Raw genomic sequence first — 27,587 nt, forward strand, 5'->3', positions numbered from 1 at the left:
CAAAAATTTGTCGAAGAATGTTCCATGTATTTATCCATTATTTTTCGATTAAAAATATTTACAAAATCATTTTTACCAGTATGCTTGTGTAATGTACTTCAATATGCGCGTTCAAATTACATTTTCATTGGAAAATGTTGTTTTTTTTTTAAAATCACGACTTTTACTTATACTGCATCGCCATAAGTACCTGAATACTAGATTTTTTTCGTGATAGAGCTAATGTCTGAGCAGAATTCTTACTTTTTATCATTTAAAAAAAAATTAAACCTTGTCACAGATGTAACACAAAAATAATGTACATGATTACAAGTTGTAGAACTGACTCGGTTTATTTCATGTGGGTCAATTTGGGAAATTGCTATAAGGTTGCAGACGTGGACACGTTAATTTTTTTGGAGGGTCTCATTATGGAGGACAATTCCTTTATATCAAAATTCTTCCAGGGTAAGGGGTAACCACAAAAATCCTCGAAAACTGAACTCAAGAAATTAATGATTCCGCATTATGTAATAAATGACCATTTACTGGTCAACTTTACGGGTTCTATCGCAGATTATTTTAATACTGAAGATCATGCAACATCTGAGAGCCAACACATTGCGGTGCAGAGGGTTGCCAAAGCAAGATAAATGTTGATGAAATAATTTGTAATACGTCATATGTCCAAACTGGTGGTGTTCTGAATCTTCACCGGCCTTTAACATTTTGTTTGACGATAATGTCCTGAAAAATACATTTTCTTGGCGGAAACCATTCGGATTTTAGTTAACAAGTAGCATCTTTTATTCTTGGAAAAATTGCATTTCAAGTGATTGTCACCAGCTTTCTAAAAGCCTGTATAATTTATAAATATGCTATCACAGCAGTATCCTCAAACTAGCACCGAATACTTTCACAACGAATAGGCCTCTATTTCGGTAAAACTAGGTTTGCCAAGCTGGTTTTCCAGGGCCTAGATGCTTGGGTAACGAATTCTGATAGGGCAGTATAGCGTTTCTGACTTCCTCTTCCTTTTCCTCCTGATGGATTTTTCTCCTTAAGGCGGCCTTGTAAAGGAAATAGCCCCCAGGAATGGAGGAGAGGAGAAGGAGAGAAGCCGTAGCCCCAACAACGATGATAGGAATGGATACCGCTGAAATTAGATAGGTATCATCAACTTATGAAATAAATGAAATCGAACATTATTTAAACAAACTTTGTATTTGCGAACGTATTTGTTTTTCAAATGCATAAACAACTGTGATGAAAAAAAAAACATACAAGAGTCATCCTTAGCGACAGATCTCTGGCTTTGAGAACTCCCAGCAGTCCCATTAGCGGAAGTGGTGGTATCTGTAGTAAGAGTTGTCACGGCACCGCTAGTTACAGCTGAGGTTGTGGTGGTAACAGTTGTCGCTGGAGTACTGGTAACAGTAGATGTTATGGTGGTGCTTTCTGTTGTGGTTTCTGTGGTTGTAGTTGGGCTTTCTGTGGTTGTAGTTGTAACTTCAGTGACAGTGGTGGTTTCGGTGGTGGTGGTCTGAGTTGTTGGTGCCTCAGTTGCTTTCTTCTTTTTCGGGCTAGCAGTCGTAGTTGTAGTTGTCATGCAGTCAGGAGGCAAAGTAATAGCGGTCAGACTTGGATCTATAAAAAAAAGTTTTAAAAAGTAGATTCAGTTAAAAAAGTCAAAGTCAAAAGGACTGATTTAAAAAGAAATAACAATTCAATCAATTTCACGAAGGAAATTTATCCTACAGGTTTATTTTACAGCTTTTTAATCAAATTACCCAATTTGACAGCAAGTGCGGGAACCACATTGCACAGATAGGTAAAATCCTCTATGTCATGCTGGTAATGGGAGTCGGGATCACTTGCAATGTCGTACAATTCAGTCTTGTCGTACGTGACTTCGCTCCCAACTCCTACAGAAAACACTTCAATCCCGTTGTCGTGCAGATTGTTTGCAGCCTCAATTGTATGCAATCGATTGTCCGACCTTCCATCAGTAAGAACCACTACTGTTTTGTTAACGCCACTACGCATGCCACCTGTACCCGACGTCAGAAGATCGTAGGAATCATTTAGTGCTAGGTAGGTTTTCGTACCTCCAGCAGTGGTTAGCGATTTCAGGCTCTGTAATGCAGTAATAACGTCAGCCTGGCTAGATAAGGAGGTAAAATCATTCCGTATCGTGGAAACATTCGAAAATGTTACTATGGATATTTTAACGTCGGAAGGTCCAATGGTTAGGTATTGTGTGATGTCATCGAGAAAATCAACTGAGTAATTCAGGTCTGACTGAGAAAGACTTCCTGAGATATCAATCACGTAAACAATATCTGAAATGAAAATTGTTTTTTTAGATTTCAAACCATATGGAACACTTTCATGTTTTATTTGAACTAATAGACACCAAAAAAGGTATTATATTAAAACCAAAATAAGGTCTGTGCAAAATATCATTTAAAAACAGAAATATTTATACCATACTTTATTGATTTAAGCGTAAACTTGAAGAAAATATTTTAAAATACAAACAATAAATAAATAAATAAAAAAAAAAAAAAAATTAATCCAATATAATTAAAGATTATTTTAGCAGTTTCAGCTTTAATTTTTTTTTTTACAGTATTTCTGCATATTTAATTATTCAACAGATTGACAGGAAAAGTACTTTTGAATTTTTGCAAACAGAAAATCTAATCTAGTCTTAAAAGACTGACCGTTCTGTATACAGAATGTGACAGATGCCAGGAAGAGGACAGCTAACACCCACATCGTTCCAGGTCAGTTTCCCGGCCACAACCGGGGGACTGTGTGATTGTTTTTCTTGTTCTAACTGAACCGACTCCTCAGGAAACATTGATCATTTGACGAGTTCTAGCGACTCTGGGGGCACCTTTGTTTTCCTGTCAAAAAGTTTCTATATTTTGAATTTAAAGAGAAAGGTTTTTCTAAAGGGGTATATCGTGTGACCGTTATATTTTGGCGTAACAAAGGCCTGGATATACCATTATGATTATTAGTTCTTGATTGAACGCTGTTTACCCGTCAACATAATAATACCTAAATAACTCGTAAGAAACATGTTTCTATCATGTAAACTATTTGTGTTCAACAATACACTCAATGTAAAAATCGTAATAACCAATATTTGGTCCTTGAATAAATATTGAAATGTTGATTTTTCGGTCACTTGATCGTACGGTTTGTAATACGTGTAAGTGGAATAATTACCAGAAATTATATACCAGAACCGTTACCAAGTAATTTAAACATCATTTAGACCCCTCCTTGTCCTTTGCGACAATGACATGAAGATTAAAAGTTAAAACCCCCTTTTGTAGTGAAGAGAGGATACTGAATTCCCCCTTCTGGTTATGAGGGCTCTTACTTCAGAATGATATAAGCATTTTGTCAAAAAACACTCTGACCACTCAATAGTCCATTCACACGCGTGTGGAGGAGATACTTGGACTTTATGTGATGTGAAAAATAAGAATTATTGGTTAAATTCATAAACTTGATCACAGTATGATGACGCATGAAATAAATTCGAGAGAGAGTACGTAAAGTTTATTAAAACATTAAAAATCAGTGCAGATTTAATTACAATATTTTAGTTAAATCAAATTGTGAAGTTTTTGGTACCGTTTTCATTGTTAGTACTAGACCTAGAATCGTCAAATTCAGTTAATCTTAGGTAAAAAGTGTGTCGAAACCTATGTTTAAGAAAAATGTAATCCGCAAATGTTGAATAAACATAAACCAAACTACACCACATGATCTACAAATACCATTATTTTAACTAGAATTTTGTATTTCATTTCTACAGTCCAATAAAAGTAAAGGTATTCACTTAATTAATATTTTGTAATCAAGGCTTTATTTTGGAATTGTTTCACTTTTTTTAATAATAAAAAAAAATTCTTTTGAAGTTTGAAAAAAAAGCTCTACTCATGATAATAAAAGGAAGTTTATGGATAGATTATGCCGAGTTCCTTGGCTTGACGAAAATAAGTTTTGTAAAATTAAATTATCGTTTAATGTAAAACTTTACTACACTACTTGTTATATCTCTGTTTTCGATATTACTCAAATTCAAGATGAGTTTGCCTTCTCAGTAGCATCCATGTACAATTTTTTCCCTCAAAACAATTGCTATCAAATTAACTTTTTTCCAAATTTCGCAAGTGAACAAAATCTTGTGTACATAGATATATCAAAAAAAAAAAAAATGAATTGAAAAAAAATCTCTTTCAGACATTAATAATTTATTATTTGTTATTCATGTCTCTCTCGATTTGAACACATTATAAATATGAAATAATAAAAGGAACCCTCACTGCAAAAAGGATACTTAAGTCTGTCGTGTAAAGTGCGCGTAATCAATTACTTTTGCTGGATACCTCAGATGGAATAAACTGTGATAGACCGAAGTCACTTACATAAGAAACAATTCTTATATTAATACTAACACCGGTATGTTAAAAAAATTAAACATAAGTTTAAGGTAAGTACTCCATCAGTATGATAAAAATTATAGCCTCAATTTGTTTCTACCAAACGAGTATATGAAATCCATTCTAATATTATGTTATGTGAAAAATAATGCTTTTTCTCGAATTAATATTTGTTCTAGTAAAAAAAAAAAGTGACAATGGAGTTTTGTACAATTTCAATATATGTAATTAGTAATTGATATCATAATTATACTTTTTAAAATTGGGACATTTACAAGTGATCTAAAGTTCAATATCAGTCGGAACAGATGATAAAGGAAATTATAATTATATATAGATCTATAAACATGCATAAGAATCAGGCTAAAATGAGGGAGATAAGCACTTTGAATATTTACCTGCTTGTTTATTCCACTGTTAGAAAAAACAAACAAACAAACACGATGTGGTGCGTATTTTTAGTAATTCACAGCTATACCGGAGAAGGATTTTTTTTAAAATTAGAAATGGTTGATACTAGAAGCTCTGAAGGAGTTCTGATAAAATAACATAGATCGACAGATTGTTGGAGATTTAAATTAGTCGACAAAGTTAATTTCTCTGAGCTTAAAGCTCTTACATACCGGTTTCCCTTTGAAATACAAATTTTGTATTCCTTTAAGAACAGTGAGTTTTATACAAACAAGAAGACTCTTGATAAATTGATTTTATTTGAAAATGAAACAGTGTAATAAAGTTTTTTCCTACTTGCAATTGAAGTAATTTTAACACTGGATCATATAAATCAGTATTTACCGACACGGCTTATAAGTATGTGACTACCATCTTAATTAGTGGTACATTGTGTACAGCCTTTAACTATCATTTTTTTTTATATAGGCTGTTTCTATTTCTTTGATCCTGTTAATGTTTAAAGAAGTTAACTGAACAAATATTCACTCACAAGAAAGTCACAAAAAAACCCCAACTCAAGACACGACTTTTAAACAAGATTCACGATTTGATTCCGAGAGCCGAAGTTAACAATCTTGCAAAGTCTCTAAAATCAATCTAATTTATCCTTTGAAATTTGGAATACAGCTAAGAAAACAGTTAACAAATTTCTGGAATTCTGCATTAAATTTCTGCATGCTTGTATGCAATGCTTGTTCTCCGAGACCGTGAATACATGAATATATATATATATATATATATATATATATATATATATATATATATATATATATATATATATATATATATGTATATGTATGTGTATATATATCTTGTACATTATGAACACCATAGTGAATATACACACACTGCATTCATATTATATAATTATTATTATACTATTGTAAATGCAGCATTGTACTATGTGAATCATATGCTTCTCTATCATTCTGTAAAACCACCATGGTCGTATTTATCTCATTGCTGGATTGACCATAGCTTCATCTGTTATTGCTGAACGTAGTGGTTTGTCCATTTGCAAAGTTTCGGGCCAGGAACAGCCGCGTACTGTACATTGACTTGATCTCTTCTGTATTGTCGGATTTCGCCTTCCCTACCGTACCGGACCCCCCGAACTCCTCGTGACAGAAGGCTTCTTTAGATGTTCCAAACCGGGCCTCTCCGTACACCTCTATAGCCTTCAGAACACGGAGGTCCTTCTCTGCGTTCCCCTTGACACATTTATAAGCAATGACCAGAAGGGCAAGGATAATGAGGGTCCCTATTAGGGCACCAATGACGACCAAAAGCAGGGAATCATCTGAAAGAAGATTGAATACCCCAAAAACATTAATTATTTTTGGATGAAGAAGTCATATTGTAAATGTACGACAGCATGGAGTCGATGGGGAGGTTGTTCTTTTAAAAAGACAATCCTGATAAGGTAAAATTAATGACATATGTTTTCTGAAATTCTTCTGAAAAGTCCTTAACTGAACTTTTGGTGAAACAAACGTCTTGGAAAAATTTTGAGAAAACTGTTCTTAGGATATTAATCAAATTAATGATTAAGGAACAAGTTTAAGTATGTTAAATCATAAAAATCTCTTTACACCCCCCCTTTTTTGCTACAGTCTATCATTAAACTGAGGAGTCCGATTGGGAAAGTGTCATATCCCAACTTAGAAATAATGAAACAGCAACTACAAACTTGTGTTTCTTTTCTTTTTTGAAATAAAATCTTATCCTAAAAGCGAGGATATCTATTCTTTATAATTAATTACAGTTGTATCATGATTCAGAATGTTCTGAGAGTTTTGACAGCTCAATGAAACAAGTCAGAAAAATGCTATAGACCACTTTCTTTAATTACATAAAGGCATATGCAGTGTACTTGAAAATATACATGAAAAGCCCAAAAAAGATTTGATATCCATAACAAAAAAATTAAACAAAGACAGCGTCGTCAAAAGTCAAAAGCCAGGGTCCAATGAATATGTCAATTATTTATTTCGGTAGACTGATCTCGTGAAATGGAGGCTCTGTCAACCTCAATGTCGAGCCCGACCGATCAAGTTTGCTATAACATCAATAGAACGTTAATCAGGTGTTGAAAAGATAAGAATCAGAGATTGTTGTGTACTTTAACAAATCAGAGTTCAATAAGAGAAAACATTTAAATTGCTGGACAAAATGAAGAAAATTAGAACCTCATTTAAATTCTTCTAGGCATTGTTAGTAAAGTTTTTCGTAAATGTTTATCTGCAACATCTGTTTCCTTCTAAAATCGTGCACTCAAGATTAAGTTAATTGAGGAAATAATAATAACAAATTTCTTAAAAATCATGTAAAATTAAAGTAACCTTGAAAATCACCGAAAGCAAATATGTTACCTATACCATTCAATTATTGAAAAATTTATCAATCATTTTTAATCTTATTTACTTCAATTAAAAATGTCACAAGGCAAATTATTCGTCGAAAAAGTACATGATCGTCTAAATTAAATGCAGGAAACCATCATGCATCTATAAACAGTAAATTGTGAAGTCTGTTAATTTTTTCTTTATTATGTAATGATGTCGTTTAGCAATTTAATACAGAATACATGGACCGTAGTTCTACCTTTAGTATCATTCACTGGCGTTGTCGTGGCTCCCACAGCATTGGGATCAGGGCAGTTAATTATTGGGCTTGTGTCAGCTGATGAATCTGAAAAAAATTAAGTTGGACGTTATTGTAAGGTAAGGGCCAAATCCTGTTCTAAGTATGGGGATAATAGGGCCTAATATAGCCTGGATCAAAATGAATGTCTGTAAGCCCCTGTAAAATAAAGGACAGCAAGGAATATATTCCAAATTAATAAGCTCATTCATTTGAATTTATTTCTTGTGGTCCTTAAATTTACGGGAAAGAATGCAAGAAGAACTCATAATGTAACGCAATGTTTTCACAGAAGAAAATGAAGTAACTGAGTAAGTGATACAGTTGCTTAATTGTAATTCAACTTATGAAATTTTAAATTTATTTCATCTAGAAAAGTATATTCACAATAAAATTCTTGTGATTGATGCATTAAGGAACCACCATTTACAGAGGATCTGAACTACCGTCTCGTTTTCTCCTTTAGCGAATGTTTATGACTATGGTAAATAATAACTTGAGCTATATTTTGATTTAACCCTTTTTTGCTTTGTTAAAATTCACACTTTAGATTATCAATTAACAATAGCTATTTCCATTCATATGTCGACTCGATATATCCCAGTGAGCTTGAAATAAAAGATACCTCAGAGTCTGACACATCTGTTTTATATTTGGATATTATACGAAAAAGACGTTAATGGTAAGCTATAACACAAAGCTTTATAATAAACGTGATGACTTGAACTTTTCAATCATCAACTTCCCTTACCTATGCAGCAATATTCCCTTACCACCTGCATATGAAGTTTATGCCTGTCAGTTGATTCGATACATAAGAGCATGTTCTACGAATGAACAATTTCTAAAACAAGGTAAGTTATTTATAAACAAGTTGATTAAGGGCGAATTCAAAAAAAAAAATGACCAAACGCATATTTATCAACCCACACTAAAAATACAGGCAATGAAGATAGATTTCTATGTCTCAACATATGTCTTTAGATAGTGTCTAAATACCTGCCAAATATCTCATTGATATCTCAATTAACAAAAAAGTTATGCCCAAAAATGATGCTAAAATTGTCAGGAGTGCAACACCTTTTTGTGACATTTTGAAATTTCAATATTTTTTGGAGATCTGTGAAATAAAAAATAATGCTTCATGTTGAAAATAAAGACTTTCCTGATAATATTCAAAGTATTGAGCTTTAAATGTGGACTGTCATAACTTTTGTTTAATCAAGTTGTGGTCATGGCTGATGTTTAAAAAATGTTATACCATGTCAGGAGTGCAACAGAAAAAATGTAGTGTTGCCATAAAAACATCAATTGTAAAATTCTGATAGAAAATTAAGACAAAAAAGAATTTTGGAAGTGTAAAATAATAACTGATATACATTTTAAAACTTAAAAATGTTATATAAATCACAAGCAGCATTAATGAGAGTCAAGTATATGTGCATACCCAAAAATGTCAGGAGTGCAACATTTGATGTTTTGCTCCCAAGCATGAAAAAACTATTATCATTATATGATTTTCTGATTTTAATTTTGGAAAATAAAGACACAAAGAACATTTTTACCAATAGATTTATCAATTACAGGATCTGTCTGTGCTTCAGATCCATATTTCTATGGTCAGGAGTGCAACACATTTTTTTAAAGATTCAAGTTGTGTGACGAAAAGACTTCTATTCATGCTTAGAAGTATTCATTAATTAATAATGATTTTTTTGTATAATTTAATGCTAAATTATTGACAGTTTTATTATTAAAATCCTTCCTTTTTCAATTTTATCAATTCAGATGCGTTTTTTATCTTTTTTGTGATTTTTTTAATGAATGTTAAAAATAAACACACTAAAACATTGTCATATAATTCAAATAATTCCTCCTCAACTTCACTGAAACAACAGAACAAGTTCTTATGTAATTTTCACTTCACAATTCTACTTTAAAGGCCCCATGCTTTTGGTCAGGAGTGCAACAAATATGTTAGAATTATAAATCATCCAATAAGAATAAAAATCAAGAAAAAATGATGAGTAGAATTTTTCTGATGGGTTACTGTGTTCGTCTTCTAAAGGAAAGTATGCTTTTAAATATATTTTATCTTCTAAATATACATTTAAGCTAGTTTTTTGGCATAAAATAGGGTATAATTCCAGATAAAATGCGAATTTTAAATACTTTCATCTGTTTTAATTATGAAGTATTGGACTATAAGTATTGCACAATTTCATTACCACTTGATGTTGCCAACACTTTATGAATTTTTGTGTTCTATGGTTTTAATTTTAAACTTTACAGCAGTCAGGAGTGCAACAAAACTGCTTCATAATTACCGATGCTTTTTAACTATCTTTACTAAAAATTAAGTTAAAAAAAATGCTTCATACTATTTGATGTTCAAAACACTATGTCTATCAACAAATTACAGAAATTTTACAGTCAATTCGGGGAATAGCTTTCATCATTTCACATTTATTTTAAATACAATTTATATATATATATATATATATATATATATATATATATATATATATATATATATATATATATATATATATATATATATATATATATATATTACACTTTGCAAATAATCATGTTTTAAGGTCTTCAAAATATGAAAAACCTGCTGTAAACGATGAAAAATATCAACACGACAAATTGATTTACAAAGTAAGAATGGGTTATTGTGTGTTATAATTTTTAAAACAATGTTAAATAAAATACATATCAGATGTCAGGAGTGCAACACAATAATGTAACATAGGGTCACTTCAAAATCTAGTATTTTTCGTAAGAGAACTTGTTTATAACAATTCTTTTTTGGCTTAGATTTAAAGAATTGACTTGAACGGACAAAAAAGTGAATTTTCGGGAATTTTATTGCTTCATATTTTTTTCATATTAAAACTTTTCAAACCAGAATTGAAAAAATAATGTAAAATAACAATCAAAAAGCCAATTTTTTGTCACATCTACAAGAGAAGATACTCATTCAAGGTCTAGATTAATCATTTATACCCCTTTTACGATTTTGAAGCATAAAAAACTATAATTTCTTGTGATTATGTATTTTAGAAAGTCTTTTAAGGTGTAATGATATTTTCTTTTTTCAAAAGAAGTTTTACTAATAAAAATTCTGAAACTTTTTAATCCAATTGTCTATTCTATTGCCACTTCAGGATTTTAAACTAGAATGCATTTGCAATATGATGATATAAGTGAAAATATGTTATAATTAGTTGAATTTTGCCAAAAAAATTCAGTTTGGTGGTCATTTTTTTTTAATTCACCCTTAAAGAAGAATAACAGTCTCGTTTTAAGTCATCATATCGCAAGTTCTATGGTCGATACAATGACCTTGTCAGCAAATACAATCCAACATTATGTCAAATGCTGACTGATGTTTTTCGTACTAATTGTTAGATCATTACAAACTAAATAACCTACAGAATTTTACGTTTTTCCTGATCATTACAAGGAGCACACGGCGTGTGTCACCGATTGGCAAGGGATGCTCACTCCTCCATAGCACCTGAATCCACCTCTGATGTTTTAAATGTCTGTGTTTGCTCTGCTTCTGATTAATATGAATTTGTTCAAATGGACTTATGAGCTTGAATACTGTTCGTTATCTTTATATATCATGGAAGAGGAGAAAAAAGATAAACACAATTTGCCACCAGAATGCCTAATCATATGATGATTTAGATATCATCAGAAGTAGTGGTGGAATCGCATCCCCATTTTTGAAAAGAAAAAATCTGGAAAATGTTATTTTTGAAATAAAATAACTTCAATTTTCGTCATTCTAAAGTACAGCTAAATATTTTTTGCCATGTACCAGATCCCACGATAATGGTACCCTTTTGAAAAAAAAAAAATCTGGTTTAGGAGAAGAAATTCAAGGCGCTCCTCCGCACCCTTTCCAAAACCTGGTGACGGTCTTTAATTAATATCAAGATTCCAAGAAGAAATGTGAAGAAGCTAGGGTTAAATCCTATGTCATCATTTAGTCCTACTCATTCTGACTCAATGTCAAATCTCAAAGGTCAAAGTCAAAGGCCAATGAGAGATTTTTTTCAAGAGCTTATCTCATGAAATTCAAGGCGCTCCTCCGCACCCCTTTCCAAAACCTGTTGACGGTCTTTAATTAATATCAAGATTCCAAGAAGAAATGTGAAGAAGCTAGGGTTAAATCCTATGTCATCATTTAGTCCTACTCATTCTGACTCAATGTCAAATCTCAAAGGTCAAAGTCAAAGGCCAATGAGAGATTTTTTTCAAGAGCTTATCTCATGAAAATATATATGCGTATATGATTTACTTTTAATTTGTAATTGATTCAATCTAAGCATATTTGTAATGAATTCAATCTAAGCATATTATTAACAAAGAACTATGTATTCGTCCTTGAAAATATGCTTGCATGCGGGCTTGGGCTTTGAATTGAAGAGGAGGGTAGAGTTTGTTTTGGATTTTTGAACTGAAAAGAAAAAACGTTCGAAAGCAGGTGGACGCCAAGAAAACGAATATTAACTCCAGAAAATACTGTCCAAACAATATAAAGCTATGCATACAAGAAAAATTCCTCAAACCTACCTATTAGATTGGTGACATTTGGAATGACATTACAACTGAACTTGAAATCAATGACATAAAATGTCTTTGATTCATCTTGAGTTATTGAAGTCATTAGATATTTATCACTGTCACTCAAGGAATCCAGTCCAAGTGTCACAAGAGTTGCTTTATAATCAGCTGACAAATCCTCCGCTGCCCATTTAGTCGTCGTTCTACTATCTGCAGCTGGTCCCTGCATAACTATAAGAACAACGAATTTTGAGGAACTGGCCCGAGATCCCTTCAATGTTGTTAGTCTCACAGTCTCCAGAGCCTCGTTCGGGTTAGATTTATCATGACTTCTGTTGACGGACTTCAGAGCAGCGAGAGAACTGAGAACAGCTCCCTTAGTGGGGTAGGAATTTAGCGAGAAGTGTTGAGTTGATCGGTCTGAGTAGGTGAGAGCTGCCACTAACGTGTTTGTCGGTCCTATAGTAAGACGATCTGTGATGTTATAAATAAAATCCACGGCATTGGACAAGTCTGTATCTGACATCATCAAAGGAGTGTTCAGAACGAAAACGAGATCTGAAAAATATGTTGCAACTTTAAAAGTGCTCATACTCTGCACTGAACTATTTCCTTATGAAATGTATTTTAGTTTTATAAGACATGAAACTTTTACCCAGTCATACTTAGTACAGGTAGTTCACGAAGAGCATTTGAGCTGTTTTATGAAAAAATATGCATTTTTTTAAGTCAAAGTATCAAGTCAAGTATCAAGTCAAATCCTGATAAACTTTTAAAACAATTTTAAAACTGAATTTTAGTACTAACATTTACATTTCAACTTTTCTTTATTAATCCAATAATAAAAAAGTATGCATTTCCCAGTTGTAGTTGGTATGGTATGACTAATTAATTGATAAACTTCATCTGCAGTAGTTCATAAGGATGTGAACTTGTTATTTCTTATAGAGGAATCACCTCTAATGTAAATATATATTTATGATTTCTAAATCTATATATAGTTCAAAAACGTACCCTTTTCTTCTCCTGTCTCCTCAGAGGTCGCGAAAAGTAAGAGAAACAGGATGGACCGTATCATTTCTCCACAAAGAATTTACCCATACTTCTCATCCTCACCTCATTTACTGTTTCCTTCATTTAACTAGGCCGATTGTTTATATCACAAAACCCTCAACAAGTCATTTGATATGCATACATTTATTATCTTTTTTTTTGAATGGAATCAAGCTACACTTCATTTCACTTTTGTCCATAGTCACTGAACGTGTCGTGTTTTAATGAGGTAAGCCTGGGCGTGGATTGGAATTTAGGCAGACTTTCGACACAAAATACATGAATAAAAATATTGCATAATTACATTGTTTTTGTTTTGCTTTGAATTGTCAGTAAGAAAAAGTGACATGATATTTAAATTGCAAGTCATTTTTATTCAATATTTGTGGTTTCAAGCTTACAAGCATATTGCATGTGTTTGAATAATGAAAAATTTTAAAAATTCTAAACATTCCCTACTAAAGGCTATCATTATCTAAAGTGGGTATATTTTCTTTTTTTCCGCCATATTATATAAAGATTAAAAAATCGTTCGCATCTGCCTTTTTCCCATGTTCAATAAATAATACAATGTATTTCTGTTTTGTGTGTGTGGTTTTTTTTTTATTCTCTAGGACTCCTAGCTACATCCGTAGATGGTGCCACTGGGATTTATACTTATCCACCACTGGATTTAACACCTACATTCAATCAATGTATTGATTAATGGTCATAATTGCTTTATATATCTTGTTGTGGATTTTGACGCCAGCCTAACTTTTTATAGACTATTAAAACACAGAGTAAGACTTTCCACGAGTGTTTTGAGAAAGGGGTTTCTTGATTTATTATTAAAACAGCATATTTTTGCATAAGAAAGAAAAAATAATATACAAGCTTATATTGGAGAAAGCGGATCATCGAGCCCAAATCAGGATTTTTCTCTGAACATACCATTCAAGTAAATACAGTAAAAACCTGATTATACACTTATTTCGAAGAAAAATTGTCAGGTCAAAATTACCAAGACTTCCCAGTGGACCTTGAAATCATTTTCTTTTGTCCCCTAAACAGTAGCCTTTTTTTTCAAAAATACAATTACAATGGTGTGTTTGAATTGTTCTCTGACATTCATATTTCCCCTTCTGGTGACTTCCATCCAAATCCTGGTCCAGTGTATGGTTGCTATGTTGGATATGTATGTGAGAAGCCATGCAAATCAATTAGGATTTGACTCGTGCAATGTTATATTAAACTATGCGAAATGCAAGCCCCTGGATATGCTCTTGGATCTACACAAAATGTGGCATCCAAGATTTTTTAGAATGCTATTTGTTACTTCCTTTTCATAGAGTTTATCATCCTCATGATCGAAACGCCTCTATTACAGACAGTTCCAGTCTTAGTTCAAAGCAACAGCTTATCTTAGATTTCACAGAAGTCCAGACCCACGTTGCATTGAATTGGCTCAAGAAAAGGAAGGTACCTCTGTGGAAAAAACGCAGACATGGAAAAGAAAAGTCGAAAGTATTTAAACTCGGCAAACACATGTCATTACCATTAGAAAAAAAATGAATGGGTTCAGAACGAGAATGAGATCAACAAAGCTCGATAGATATATTAATAGTGAGCAATTAAACAGAAATAGTGTGGAGTGATACTCCTCAAAAAGGATGGCATCACTTATAATGTCACAAAGGTCATGATCAATAAGAAACGATCATTTCTGCAGTGTTTTCACCTGAAAGACCTAGGTTCCAAAAATGACATCCACCTCTATTCCAGAGATTTCCACACGAAAGGAATGCCCACATTATTTATTATTTATTTAAGAATTTAAGAACTCACACTCACACATGGTCCAGGGTCTTGTGAGAACCAACTGATACAGTGAAGGACCTTGCTGGAAGCCTGAATGTTGGAAAACAAAATTGTTGCTGTACTCTTTGACAACAGTAAGGTTTTGACAAGGTTCGCCCTGAGGCCTAGTTTGAAGCTAATCAACTATGGCGTTAGGGGAATCTGTCATTTAGATAAAGAGTTTATTGAATGACTGTAACCAGAGAGCCCTGATACACCACCACTTATCAGTTTGTCATCACCAATGACCTCAAGTACCCCAGGGCTCAGTCATTGACCCACCATTCTTTCTTTTGTACAACATATTTGCCACAGAGAGAGAGAGAGAGAGAGAAAGAGAGAGAGAGAGAGAGCAAAATCAACGAATCTTCGTAGCTGAAAGTCTTTTTAATGCAAAATCAAGTCAGTGTCAGACTCATACATTTTACATCAGGACTTACAGAAGTAAGATGAAGGAAATTGGAAAATATTCTTCAAAAGCACCCCAAAACAAAATCTCATAATTGCTGAGTATACCCTGCATGGACATCAGCTGGTCACTATCAAAAAAGAAAAATACTTCGGTGTACAGTGTAAACCTTTCGGACAAGCGATGACCATGTTATATTGATTCAACCATAAAGAAATCTAACCTGTCCTAGGCCTGCTTCCTTCATAGAACCCCAGCAAATCTACCGACCAAGACCAAAATCTTGTGCTACAAACGCTGGTCAGGCCAATACATCTGTCTAAAATCCTTAAACAGCCATCAACATCGACAAGCTAGGAAGTATGCATCGAAGGACGACAAGAGTTGTATATTTAACTACAAGTTGCACTTGCCCACTAATAAATGACCTATAAAAGCATTCTCTACAACAGCACAGAGCAAACCACAAGGTTGTGCTTGTCTACCGAATCATGTACACGTACGCTTATAGACATATCTCCCTTTCAAAGGAGGAATTTCCTCAAAATCACGTCATTTTTAAATATTTCTGGTATTTCCAACAATTATATTCAATTTGAATAACAATATTCATGCTGGATTGCTAAACTATATAAAAATCCTTACAAACAAAGATACATAGCGGGTTCAAGTAAATCATCTACCAAACCTCTTTCCATACTCCTCAACAAAATATAAACAGCAGCGAGGAGAAACTTCAGGAGTACTGTACAACAATATATTCGAGAAGAGGTGTTAATCAAATGTGGATACTCAGAAACTCCATGGAACTTTAAGGAAATTTGAAATCACAAAATTTAACCAAAATTTTATCGCAGAAAAGACTACAACTTAAAAACTTATTGATTTTAATATAAATGCCCTAACTGTAGGTGTATAAATGGGAACGGCTTTGCAAATTTAAATTTTGTAAACTTAAATTTGGCTGCCCTCCAAACTTAGGCAAACCACAACATATTAACATCGCAACATCAACTCAATTTTCAAATTCAGCTGTTGGATAACAAATTACAAACTTCAACACGTTTGTAATTCAACTGTTCAACACATATTTGAACTTCAACTGTTTAGTCAACATCAACGTTATTCAACTACTAAGCAACCTTAATCAGCATAACCCCGGGATACGGCGGACGCTGATTAACAGTTTAACGTTATTTACGAGTACTTTAAGTTGCATGGACCCCGGGAAGCGGCCATCAATGTGTGATAAATGTCATAGAGTTTTTTTTTTGAAAAGATACATTTTTCTTTTCTTGATATTAAAAAAAGGTGCCACGTAATCCGCTTATCCCATGCGATTAATGAACCGTCTAATTGGAAATCCCTTCGTCTTTTTCATTCCGTGTCGATTTCTTCATAGTTAAAGCAGACTTTCAAGTACTTCAGCTGAAACAAACAAACAAACAAACAAACAAACAAGCAGCAGCAAGAGAAGAAACACAATTCAAATAATTCATTATCTTATAAAGGGTGGGTGTGGAGGGTTTTTTGTCTGAAATACTTCACCTTATAATTCCTTCGTGCTAAAATCAACTATCCCGAAGGCTGAGTGTAATCAGAAAGAGGGAATCTTGGGTTGAGAATACGTTATATGATGTTACCTTTCCCCATCCATTAGAAGCCTGATGTAAAGCTAGTTGTAAGAGTTATGGTCCTTCAGCTGTAGAACAATCTTAGCAAACATTGTTTCTTAAATGAACTTATCTATTTTTAAATTAATAGATTTTATCAATAAAATCATCAAAACGTACGACTTTTCAACCATTTATCATTATAAATTATTATATAAATTATATGTAATTATACAAAAAATAATTATTATAAATTAAAGTCAAAACTTTTTGACATCATAGACAGCTGCTTTTTCAATAAAAATAGAATTCGAAAATTTTCATACTTTGTCATTGGTCACCTGAAAATTATGCTCTGCGTATGAAAAATTTCTAAAACGAGGTAAGCTACTGACAGATATGTTGATGATACAAGGATATATACCGTCCCGTTTAAAGTCAACATTTTGCAATGTCTAAGGTCGATACAGTGACCTTGTTAGTAAATACAATCTATCGTTAAATTGAATAGACTGATGTTTTTCATACAAATTGTTAGGCTATTTTTTTCTCACTGAAATATCTACGAATTTTCCCTTTTGTCCGATCACGACAAGGAGCACACGGTGGTTGTGAACGGTCGACAGGGGATGCTTACTCCTCCATAGCACCTGCTCCCACTTCTAATGTTTATAGAAGTCCGTGTTTGCTCTGACCTTGATTACTGCTCCTCATCTTCATATTTCAGCAACAGCATACATGCTCCCACTCTGTACCACGTCCTCGTGGTAATTAGCGGGGGAAAAGGGACATTTGTCAGACGCCTGTGTTCATCTGTGTTCGATGTCAACCACTCACTAGAACTGGCACTAACAGCGGGATCAAATAAACCGCCTGTTCTTAGAAAATCGGCACACACCGCTTTTAAAATCATTCCATATCTAGGCTGATAATGTGAAGTTTGAAGGGTAATGGAGCAAATAATATGAGGAACTTTCATCATCATTCTGAACTTTTGGAAGATATGTGATGACTTTCGCTCATACCACGTTGGTATCTTAAAAGGTACGAGACTTACTCGCTAATTTATGTGATTTTCCTGTACAGACTTTATATATATGCGAAAATACTATGTTTGATTATATTTCCATGTAATTTTTTGCAAAAAATTCTGATTCGTTATACTTCTCCAAAATCAGTAGTAATCTCCAACAGACAAGTATGATGCAAGGAGATAAAAAGACATAGTGTAATGTGGAAAACCAATGCTGAAGTTTCATTTATTAACCATCATTATATCATTTATTAGTCCCCTACCGGTGAAACCGGAGGGGGCTATAGGTTTCCTCTGAGTCTGTCCGTCCGTCTGTCTGTCTGTCTAACTGTCCCTCTATCAGTCTGTGTCTGTCCCACTTGGTTTTCCGCACTTTTTTCTAAACGCTTGCAGATATTGAACTGATTTTTGATATGTGAGTGTATCTTGATGAGTTATAGATCAAGTTTACATTTCGTTCCGCTTCAATGATTTTTGACGGAATTACGACCTTTTCAATTTTTCAGGGTTTTCCGCATTTTTTCTTCTAAAAGCTTACAGATATTAAGCTGATTTTGGCATGTGACTTTACCTTGATGAGTTAGAGATCAAGTTTGCATTTCGTTCCGCTTCATTGATTTTTGACTGAATTATGTCATTTTCAATTTTTCACGGGAACCAGATTACACTTGCCGACAGTAGTGTTATTCATACATAGTGATTGTATTGTCAAAGGGTTTGAAAACACCTCAATCCCTCGTGTGTTCACTGTTACAGGAAGTCGTTTATTTTCTATTCTTATAATTCTAGAAATTTCTTCTGACGTTTTCAATGGTGTCTGGTCAATTCATCAATTCATACCTTGTTCAATTTGGACCACTGCATAAGTGCCCCACATCGATAATAATGATATTTTGTATAAAAAATTCAGAAGAATAAAAATAGGTTTTTTTTAATCATGTAAGATGAGCTGTTCTGATCAAAGCATCCATTTATGTCTAATGGTAGTCAAACATGTCTTTGTAAGGCAGACTTCATTCCAAGACAATGCATTCATAAATAAGTAATTACGGAAATGTCCGCATTTTGGGGGGCACTTTTCATATACAGAGTCTTAAAAAATGACATCCTTAAAAGGAAAAGGGATACCGGTAGGGGACATGTATTGCTTATGCAATATTCTCAGAATGCTTGTTTACAAAGAAGACCATATTAGAGATCTATTTCAAAAATTAAAAAAAAAAAAATCACGAGAAGAGCCAACACTGACCTCTGAAAACAGGTGGGTTCAGTCATGGAGGAGTAAGCATTCCCTCTCGACCGGTCACAAACGCAGTGTGCCCCTTGTTATGATAGGATAAACGGAAAAAATTGGTAGGAAATTCAATGTGAAAATAATAGCTTAATAACAATTTGTATGAAAACGTCAATCAGCATTCGACATAACTGCAGATTTTTTTGCTAATTTTACAAGGTCATTGTTTCTACAATACACTTGGCAAAATCTTGCCTTTAAACAAGATTGTTGAAATTTTTGTATCATCCACCAATTTGTCAATGGCTTTTAGAAATTGTTCGTACGTATAACATGCTCTTGTGTATCGATTCAAGTGGGATACATAAACACCATATGGAGGTGATAATAGTATATTGTTACATAAATGAGGGAAGTTGAAGATAGAATAGTTTAAGTCAATTAAGTGAAGTTGTTAGTTTGCCATTAATGTCTTTTTTTTAGTAAAATATCTAAATATGAAACAGATGTGTCAGTCTCTGTGGTATCTTTTATTTTGAGTTCAGTGGGATACATCGTACCAACGTAGGAATGAATATGAATATTGTAACAAAGTTTACCCATTCTTTTCATGCATTATACCCATCGAATTTTGGAGTTAGAACCGTAGTAAGCAACTGCACGGCCAGGAACACGTTAAGTTCCTAGACAGTACCGTTGTCTGAACCTTTAAAGTTAAGCACTGAAACTGGTTCGTTGTCATGAACATACAGGTGAGGTTATGATAAAATCCGTCCGGTGTCATGACTTGAGAAGACAGGCTGTGAGAAGTTTTTCATTTTTCAGGTTAAATTATCTATAACAATGTCTGAAATTGCAATGGGAAACGGCTGACACCCTATTTGGTGTTGTATGAATTTCAGCCCTTAAAAAGAAGTAATAAAAGAAGAGTTTGCGTTGGCCACATTTAACCTGTTGAAATCACTTCAGGATTTGATTCATTTTCCTACTGAGATGTTATATTTTTCGTAAATAGAATGTAATATACACACCAATTGGTGCAGACAGTATCAAGACATGTTGTAAACCTTTACAGAAAAAATGAGAACAAATTAAAACTGAAAATTTTGATGTATTTCATTTTTTGTCCGTTGTCATGACAAGATACGAAAATTCAGTCCGTTGTCACCGGTCCGTTGTCGCTACTGTACTTTATACACTACGAAGGACGATCTTATGTTGTTTTAGGTATCGGCGATAAAATGTACCTACCCTGACTGCACATATCGTCGTCCATCGGTACATATTGTCGCCGGCGAAAATTTGTACCGAGACGAGCCTTTTTTTCCTCCTGCGTAATGGAATACAAAATGTACATTCAAGCATGGGAACGTTTTGTCGCCGGCGAAAGTATGTACTGTGAACATTTCCACATTTTGTCGCCGATATATTGTGTTGAATATTTACTAAGGTCGTCAAGAGAGAGAGAGAGAGATTGACACACATACACACACACACACACACACACACACAGAGAGAGAGAGAGAGAGAGAGAGAGAGAGAGAGAGCTAGAGCTAGACAGACAGAAGGATAGACAGTGTTTGGCTGATAAATAAGTAAACAAGTTGTATTTATTTAGCATTACTCGCAATACGGTACAATTTTGTCCTATACTCCCCACTTACGGCCATTGAGCAGTGAGGGATCTTTTTCGTGCCAGCATCTACTGCGACACGGGACCTCAGTTATACTGTCTCATCCGAAGGGCCGGTCTCCACGTCCCACAGTGGGATTCGAACCCGCGACGTAAGGATCAACTCCTTCTCTGAAATTAATTTTTTTTGCTTAATTCTCATACGAGTGTCGATATAATTGGTGTAGGGGTTGACATTTTTAGCTCACCTGAGCTGATAGCTCTAGTGAGCTTTTCTGATCACATTTTTGTGTCGTCCGTCTGTCAGTCGGTAAACTTTTCACATTTGCAGCTTCTTCTCAGGAACTACTGGCCAATTTCAATTTCAACCAAACTTGCCAGAAAGCAAATGGGATAAAGGGAGTAAAGTTTGTTCAAATTAATGGTCATGCCCTCTTTCAAGGAAGTATAGTTAAGAATTAGTGAAAATTTAGTGATATCTTTAAATAATCTTCTCAAGTATCATTGTGTCAGAAAAGTTGAAACTTATGTGAAAGCTTTATTATAAAGTGTGGATTCATTTTCATTCAGATCATGTCTGGGGAAGGGTGGGGCTACAATAGGTGATCAAAGTTTAAATAGAATATTTAAGAATAACTCTTTCAAAATTTTCTTCTCAAGAACTTCTGGATCAGAAGAAATGATACTTATGTGAAAGTACATAGTGTACTTTTAATTTTGTAGATTCTGGCACGAAAAAGGTCCCAGACTTCTCAAAGGCCCTGAGTTCCGAGAATAGGTCTAAATTTTTGGCCCTCCACCGACAAGCAGTGATGTCTCCTTATGAGTGAAATTTTTTTAGAGGGATATTAAAACAACAAACAAAAACAAATTCAATTTTGTTCAAATCATAACCCCCATGGGTAGGGTGGGGCCACAATTGGTGACAAAAGTTTTACATTGGAATATACGGTATACAGAAACTCTATAAAAATCTGCTCAATAACCAAAGGCGGATCTAGCACCGGCGCATACTAGCTAGGATGCAGGTTCCTAAGAGAAAATGAAAATAAAAACATCGCAGAATAGTTAGCACGTTCGTGTGAGTTGCTTTAAGACGACCCCAAGATTCAATATTATCTGTAATATGCTTTGTATTCTTTTAAATTAAGCATATTTTTGATAATTTCTGTTGCATTTTATTGATTTACTTACATGTTAAGAAAAATGACACCGGACCAGATAAACTTAACATGTACTGACAACGGACTTTTTGCTTATAAATTGCGATTTCTTGAAACATGTTAGCTACAAAAGGCTGTCAGTTGCTTAATACATTTAAAATGAAGTTTCTTTTCATATTTTAAAATAAAAGAACCATTTCGATGAATTAAATGTAAGAAATATATAATTTTCCAGCTCACGATCATGCCTTCACACATGGGCATGTGATCGCCAACCAAAACTCCTCTAAATGTATTGTGGATATCAAATACATAAATCTTTGTATGGAATACTGAATGTTGTATCTGTTTCCCAAAATTTAAAATTATTCTTAGAATTTGTCCAAAACGTTAATTTTAGGCATTGTGTATAAATTCTTGTAACTTTTGCATGACACCGGACGGATTTTATCGTAACCTTACCTGTATGTTCATGACAACGAACCAGTTTGAGTGCTTAACTTTAAAGGTTTCTGACAACAGTACTGTCTAGGAACTTTACGTGTTCCTGGCCGTGAACTGTACATAAAATGAAACAAAATATCTAGGGTAGAGAAATATTTAGACTCGGCCTAGTTAAAAAGCTTTTATTACAAGTTATAATCTAGAAGTGAGAACATCTACATCGACCATCGATACAGTGGTGTCGGCCATGGTTGCATCTGCCATGACAATCATTCGCGTTCGTGCAGGCTCCTGAAAAAAGATTATCAATGGTTATAGGTTATTCCCGCAGTTTAAATACATGTTATAGTTGAAAAACAAAAGGCAATATATTTACCGTCACCGGTGGCGGCATGTGTACACGTGCAAGCACCATCTACACAGTGGAGCTCGGTTCCGGTTCCACATGATGTGGCTGTGCAGTCCCCGGGACTAGTGCAGGTCTCAGCATAAGCTAGGGTTTATAGTTACAAAAAGTGAATTCTAGTGATACAGACATCTGAGTCCGCCGATAAAAAACAATTAACTACTTGAAATGCTTTGATAGGTCAATGTATATTATCCCTTTAAAGAAGATATAATTGAAGATTTCTATAAAACAATGCACCAATCGGTGATGTAACATCCTTTTCATGATCAGTTTTGTAATATTACGATGATTATAATCAAGCTTAGTAAAAACAATATAAAAAAAAAATAAAGAAGAGGAACAAGTAAGTCTCTTCTTATGTCATGAATTCGGAAAACGACTTTCAAAATATATATGTTTAACTAAAATTATGAATATGAAAAAAACCCCGTGGAATCACGGGGTTTAAATCACGTTTAAATCAAAAAGTAACTCTTTGAAAAGACTTGAAAAAAAAACTTAAATGAAATTTTTAAAGGTACTGATTGCTAATTGTACCTTCAACATTGGTCAATGGAAGGCAAATTAAATTTACTGTCCAGTAATTTAAAAAAAAATTAAATACATTTTGATTGAATTTTGGTTAAGGGTAGAGAAGGGTTAAAAGGTTTAAAAACATAGAATGTGCATCTTTACCTGCAACGACAACAACAGCGAGAATAACGATAACCTTCATTATGACGTCTATTCCACTAGATTATGTAGACAGTGAGACGAGTTTAAGTGGAACCTCTTATATATGCTGTCTTTGCACTGAAAACTCAGAAAAAGTACTACGATACCGTACGAATACTAGGGCACCTAGATAAAAGCTCATACAAAATGTGAAATTATCTGCATGCTCGTGTATTTTTGTCATACACGAAATAAAAATAGACATTTGTTCTAATTTTGCTAATTGAAAAAAGAATCAATCTTTTCCTTATCCCCCCCCCCCCCCCAATATAACATACATACACACATCCTCAGTATTGATGAAAATGTAACCTTCCATATACTCTCAGATTCAATTGCGGGCCCGTGAAATACTTTATACAAATAAGTGGTAGTTCAGACTTTATAGATTGCAGTGAATACATACAAGATGTATAATTAGACATGGATTTAAAAAAAATGCACTTGCTTAAATAAATTTCCATTTATTTACATAAAGACTAATATGTATGTACCACAGTTTATTTAAAGATAAAACAAACCATTATGTATCATTGTTATTTTATAACAAAATGGTGCATTTGCGTTACATGCTGTGGTTATTTCATGATAAGTTGCTCTATTTGCGTTATATGCTGTAGTGATTTCATGATATTTTGTGGGGTTTTTTTTCACTTTATGCCCTGGTTTCTTCATTATAAGATACTGTGCTTTTGTCACTTCAAGATACAATAATGTTTTTTTTTTTCAATTTATGCTTGGTCCCTTCGTAATAATTCATGTCAGATTATATACCTTGGATATTATTATATAATGGAAGTATCTAATAAAATAATGTTACTTTTTAAAATAAATGTCTTGATATTCGTAAACCTTTAAATTTTTTAAAATTAAAATATAGCATTATATTTCATTTTTAGATATATTACAATAAATTGATTTCTCTATAAAATATTTGACGTAATTTTTGATGTCAATCTTTTTTTCAGGCGTTTTTATGTACTGTAGAGAATTTTAAAGAATCCACATCTGATTTAAACCACTTCTCAAATACACAGTACTCCTGAAGTTTCTCCTTCACTGCTGTTAATATTTTAGTGAGGAATAAAGAAGAGGCTTGGTAAAACATTTACTGGAACACGCTATGTATCTTTGTTTGTAAGGATTTTTATGAAGTTTCGGTATCCAATATAGGTATGGTAATTCAAATTCATTTTGGCTGTTGGGAATATTAAAAATATTTAAAACTGACATAGGATTTTAAAGAATTTCCTCCTTAGAAAGGGAGCTATGGGTATAAGTTGGATTACTACTTGTGGAATTAAATCCAAGTTTCTCTAAAATACAATTCAAATAATGAGCCTGCTTTGTCAGCTGGGACCAGGACTTACATAATAATCGTTGTAATCTAAAACAAAGACAATGTTGTGACCTGCTTTGTCAGCTGGGACCAGAACATAATGGTCGCTGTATTCTATCTAAGTCTTTTTTCACTTCTGAATTATTAAACACAGAAGGATAGACGGTTTTCATATTGTCTCTCAATCGCTTAATAGGAGATTTTAACATACATCTGATACACTAAATCCATTCTGACAAAGAGTCAATGTCTTCTTTTTCATGTCTGGCCCATTGCCTGGCGTAATGTTCCACAGTATTCAAAAAAATTATGAAATTATGACGACGGTTGAAAGATCGGGGTTCCCTAAATTTAGGCCCTTTTAAAATAAGTGATTTAAGGTCCTCATTATTAACCATATTTACGTCACCTGTCCAAGCAGGACTATAGTTGTAGGGTGAAGAAGGACATGAACACGATGGAGGATGTTCGATATTTAGTTTCTGTAAAATTTTCTTGTAATTAAAAAAATTGGAAGCAATAGTCGATGTCTTTTTGTAAGAAATACAAGGTGTGGACTTCAACTTGAGACTTGATCCCTTTGTGATGAAGAATATTAACTGCGTCAATTCCTTTGTTGGCATATTGAAGTTTAAGGAAAGAAAAAAAAGAGAAGTTTAAAAAATGTTGAAAATTTTAGTTTGAATTGATGATTATTAAATACAAAAGACATTATATAAGCACCGTAAATTCATGACGTCCAACAACGTCATTGTTTCTTACAGTCCGCTCCTTCTGGCTCAATAGACTTTTGTTGATGAGATTTCCTGGCGTTAAGTGGAGAATGAAACCCATCTTGTTTATACATGTGTATGAGTTTACCATGTCATAAAAAGCTGATTTTACGTGTAACACGTTAGTAAAATGTATTTCATTTACTTATTTGCCGCTATTTCCCGATAATGACAAGGAGCACACGGCGGATGTGACCGGTCGACAGGGGGTGCTCACTCCTCCATAGCACCTCTGATGACTTAGAGGTCCGTGTGGCTCTGCTCCTATTTTGCAATGTTTAATGGACTTTTGAGCTCGAATACTGTTCGTTATCTCTACATATTTTATTACGATATATTACATGTAATTTATTTATTTAACTGTACAATATTAGATTTTGCTTAACATCTATTTAAATGCTATTTTCTGACTGGAATCAGGTAGTCCTTTTCAACCGCTATTGATTTATACCAAAACCCGGGTGCACACTGCTGATATTTTAAATTTGGGGCTTAAGTATTTTATGGACAACAAAAATATTGTCCTGTGATATCAAAAAAAAAAAAAAAAAAAAAAAAAAAAAAAAAAAAAAAAAATAATAATAATAATAAGAATAACTAGAAACTCATTGCGAGCAATGAGAGGTCTTCCGTCCGATTCTGAAAATAAAAACGAAAAATCAAGCTGAAAAAATGATAAAAGAAATTGAAACACTCTGAAGATTTAACCCTATTCGTCAGCGTGAAAATCCAACGTGCTAACCATTAACCATTCACTTTTTTAAATCACTTCCTTTCACGACCGGAAGTAACGGCGATGTAAGATTGTCTCACGATTCAAATAAACTGATGACTGAATATCAGTCCTAAAAGTTTTAGTCCTCATTCGTTTACTGTTGCCGAACAATATTGTGGGACTAAATTCTAATTTTGAGAACAGGTAAACACACAACCGGAAGTGAATTTTATAAAAATCTCTGACTGTTCTCTAGACACTTGCAGTATCTACAACATGCATAAAATCATTTCAGGTACTTCATCGATAAGCGATATTTATGAGAAAGTTAAATATAAGAATAACGAAGTTTATCTCCTAAAACCAGAAGTTGACGTTTTTGTTTACGTTGGAATCTTACATATTTCAAAACAGCAAAAGAGATGCAATAAAGTCATATAAGTTTTAATTTAAAAAAGAAAAGTTTAAATTTTTTATTTCTTTGATCACTTCCTGTGACAAGCGGAAGTGACGACTGACGCGTTTAACCCAAATGGTTTCACCTACCCCTCAACGTCCATTACTCTTAAAATTTTGGTGTTTTAATCTTTAACCTGTTCTTGAGATCTCGCTCAGACAACTTCTCATTTTGGGGACAGGAAAACATGCGACCAGAAGTGAATTTTTGAAAAAATATTTAAGGTTACTCTAGACATTTGCACTCTGAATAGCACATTTAAAATTCATATCAAATACTTTATCTATAAAGAATATTTACGGGAAATTAAAAAACTCAAATTATTTAGTTTTTCTCTTCTAACCGGAAGTTGTCGTTTTTGTTACCGGTGGAACGAACATCTTTCGAATCTGCGAAAAAGATGCAATAAAGAGATGCAATTTTTAATTAAAAAAAGAAAAGTTGAAATTTTCGTTTTCTTTGATCACTTCCTGTGACGACCGGAAGTGACTACTGACGCTCATTACCCAAATGGTTTTGCCTACATCTTAAGGACTGTTTCTCGTAAAAGATTGGTGTCATAATCTCTTACCGTTTCCGAGATCTTGCTCACACAACTTCTCATTGTGAGGTCAGGAAAACACACGACCGG

General features: G+C 33.5%; 3 protein-coding genes across 3 annotated transcripts; all 3 read right to left on the bottom strand.

Annotated features, from left to right (window-relative positions):
* Nucleotides 1-810: 810 nt before the first annotated feature.
* Nucleotides 811-2,804, bottom strand: LOC133179487 (collagen alpha-1(XIV) chain-like). The gene is made up of 4 exons (XM_061314243.1): nucleotides 2,706-2,804; nucleotides 1,770-2,321; nucleotides 1,264-1,626; nucleotides 811-1,135 (listed from the first exon to the last, which is right to left on the bottom strand). The coding sequence occupies exons 1-4, from the start codon at nucleotides 2,758-2,760 to the stop codon at nucleotides 927-929; spliced, it is 1,179 nt and encodes a 392-aa protein (XP_061170227.1). The 5' UTR covers nucleotides 2,761-2,804; the 3' UTR covers nucleotides 811-926.
* Nucleotides 2,805-5,727: 2,923 nt separating this feature from the next.
* Nucleotides 5,728-13,347, bottom strand: LOC133179489 (collagen alpha-3(VI) chain-like). Its single transcript, XM_061314244.1, has 4 exons — nucleotides 13,143-13,347; nucleotides 12,138-12,686; nucleotides 7,503-7,589; nucleotides 5,728-6,198 (listed from the first exon to the last, which is right to left on the bottom strand). Exons 1-4 carry the CDS (start codon nucleotides 13,204-13,206, stop codon nucleotides 5,879-5,881), a joined length of 1,020 nt encoding a protein of 339 aa, XP_061170228.1. The 5' UTR covers nucleotides 13,207-13,347; the 3' UTR covers nucleotides 5,728-5,878.
* Nucleotides 13,348-22,716: 9,369 nt separating this feature from the next.
* Nucleotides 22,717-23,673, bottom strand: LOC133179490 (serine protease inhibitor Cvsi-2-like). The gene is made up of 3 exons (XM_061314245.1): nucleotides 23,634-23,673; nucleotides 22,926-23,042; nucleotides 22,717-22,840 (listed from the first exon to the last, which is right to left on the bottom strand). The coding sequence occupies exons 1-3, from the start codon at nucleotides 23,671-23,673 to the stop codon at nucleotides 22,749-22,751; spliced, it is 249 nt and encodes an 82-aa protein (XP_061170229.1). The 3' UTR covers nucleotides 22,717-22,748.
* Nucleotides 23,674-27,587: the final 3,914 nt, after the last annotated feature.

The sequence above is a fragment of the Saccostrea echinata genome, unplaced genomic scaffold (assembly GCF_033153115.1).
Source record: "Saccostrea echinata isolate AGI-Se365-2 ecotype Australia unplaced genomic scaffold, CSIRO_AGI_Sech_v1 ptg000004l, whole genome shotgun sequence".
Classification (NCBI taxonomy): Eukaryota; Metazoa; Mollusca; class Bivalvia; order Ostreida; family Ostreidae; genus Saccostrea; species Saccostrea echinata.